Raw genomic sequence first — 2,133 nt, forward strand, 5'->3', positions numbered from 1 at the left:
AGTGAGCTTCACCGGGTGACTTCGGCTTGATCAGATCGTGGACTCAGAGACAACTACGTGGTTTTAAAGGCAATCAGCTGGCTGCGGCCCTTGTAGGACGTGCAGTGGGCACAAAATTACCCTGAAGAGTTTAATTAACCAATTTTTAATCTCTTTTTTTCTTCAGCAGGGAGAAAATACTCACCTTGGACGGGAGCTCCGTTTTGTTCATTACTACCTCTCTCCGGCAGCACAGAAAGAACCGCAGGGAACCTCAGGGCTGCGTTCCTGCGAGAGGACGCTAACAGCAGCATTTCATGCCATTAACACAGGCACATCAAAAAGCAGCGAGAGCCTTTCTTTTCTTTCTTTTTATTTTTACATACTGACAGCCATTGACTTTGAACTGCGAGAGGAAGGTTTCACGACACGCTTAACGTCGCAGGGGTTACATCCCAGCACAAAGGCTGATGGTGTTTGGATAAACCAACGTTACAGTGAGCAGCAGCAGGGGATGGGTGGGGATGTCATCAAAGGGGTTTTCTAAGCTCTGGTGGCACCTGGAGCTAGTGTCCATGCCTTGTCCTTTACCTGCACCCTGAACGTCTTTCTTTTTGAAGGACCTTGTGCAGGGAGCACAAAGAAGAGCAGCATGGGATGAATTGGAGGTCTGAGGTTGGGTCGTCACCTGGGGAAACAGAGGTCACCAGTCGTGGTCTTGTGTGTCCAAGACCTTTTGCTCCCAGAAGGCGTTCACGATGAAATCCAGGTGTCCACTCACAGGCCGCAGGCTGCCACGACTGCTCCTCAGCTGCCTCTTCCCAAACCGCCCGATGGGGCGAACGCCACGGCCCACGTACCAAAAGGGATCGATCTCAGGACCTGGAATTCAAAGCAGTCAGTGAAACATCTCCTGAGGCTGTTAAATGGCTCATTTGTAGTCGAGGAATAAAACTACATCCAGAGAGACCCTAGTAGCAAGCTGTACCAGCACGTTTGAAGTGTCCTCTCTTAGCGAGAGCCCTGCGGGTCCTGCTGCCCCGCCTCCACACCAGGTACGCTGTCTTTACCGGCTCACAAATCCACTGGTGCCTACATGAGAGGTAAATATAAAGCTAATTCTTAGGAACTCCTAGGGAGTTGCTTTCATGCGTGACTTTTTTTCTTTTAAAGCCCCTGAAGTACCCTTATTTTTATAGTCTCATCTAGTTCTAGAGCGGGTGAGGAGAGGGGTGTAGTTGTATTAAAAGGCTCAGATACAGCAACAGGGAAAATCTACAAAGCGCTGGAGACGCCGAAGGAAATGCCAAATCATTCCAAAGTTGGGGGACAGTCAGGGACTAGAATAAATTTCAATTTGTGTGCATTATGTATCGTCCAAGTCATATGAAAGTCTCAGGCAAGGCAGCAGGATTTTCTGCTGTGCGTTTTGATGCTTGAAGAGATAAAATACATCCACTTCGGCTGTAAATTACCCTATAAATAAATCTTTTCAATCTTTCTTTCTTTTTTTCACATGGGTACCTAGAAACAGAGGCTCCCAACATCTCTGGTCCTCTTTAACGGGGAAAGGTGTGACTGAGAGCCCACACACCTTACTACCCACACCCCGCTCTCTCCCACTGCACGTACAACTATCAGCCTCTGCTCCTGGGGGGATATGAGATTTCCTGACACTGATTTTTTCAGAAATCTTTGAACCGTATGTTGGTTTTCACTTGGGATACGCGGTGCCGTCCCTCGCCCGGCCAGCCACAGTTCCTGCCAGCAGCTCTGGATGGAGACACCTCAACCACTTGTATTTTGACTTCCAGACAGCTTGCGGTTGCAGACAGATTTAAGATGTCTGTGAAGTGAATTTACGCTTCTGGCCTTTGCTTTCTTGTTATTGTATAGAAGTAGTTCTGAACTGCCCCAGGTCTAGGAAATGCAGCTGGAAACTTCATGCTGAAGTATTTGCTGCATAGTGCCTCACATTTTCCTTGTCAGATCTGTGCTCTAGTGTCTCCTCTGGTATTTATCAAAAATGACACTGTTTCCTGGGGCCAGTTAAGGGCCGTGAGAAGGACATTAGGCTCTCCGTATGCCCTTCCAAGTGTAAGTGCAAGCACAGGGCGCCACGCTCCCGTGTCACTGCAGAGACACACTCATGGC

At 48.6% G+C, this 2,133-nt stretch overlaps 1 protein-coding gene across 1 annotated transcript in view; it reads right to left on the reverse strand.

The window, feature by feature from the left end:
* Positions 1 to 682: 682 nt before the first annotated feature.
* PRLH (prolactin releasing hormone) overlaps positions 683 to 2,133 on the reverse strand; it is a 1,822-nt gene continuing 371 nt past the window's right edge. The window contains exon 2 of the mRNA XM_010138474.1: positions 683 to 861. Coding sequence (XP_010136776.1) covers positions 683 to 861 — 179 coding nt within the window. The remainder of the gene's footprint in view (positions 862 to 2,133) is intronic.

The sequence above is a fragment of the Buceros rhinoceros genome, unplaced genomic scaffold, assembly GCF_000710305.1.
Source record: "Buceros rhinoceros silvestris isolate BGI_N320 unplaced genomic scaffold, ASM71030v1 scaffold16226, whole genome shotgun sequence".
Lineage (NCBI taxonomy): Eukaryota > Metazoa > Chordata > Aves > Bucerotiformes > Bucerotidae > Buceros > Buceros rhinoceros.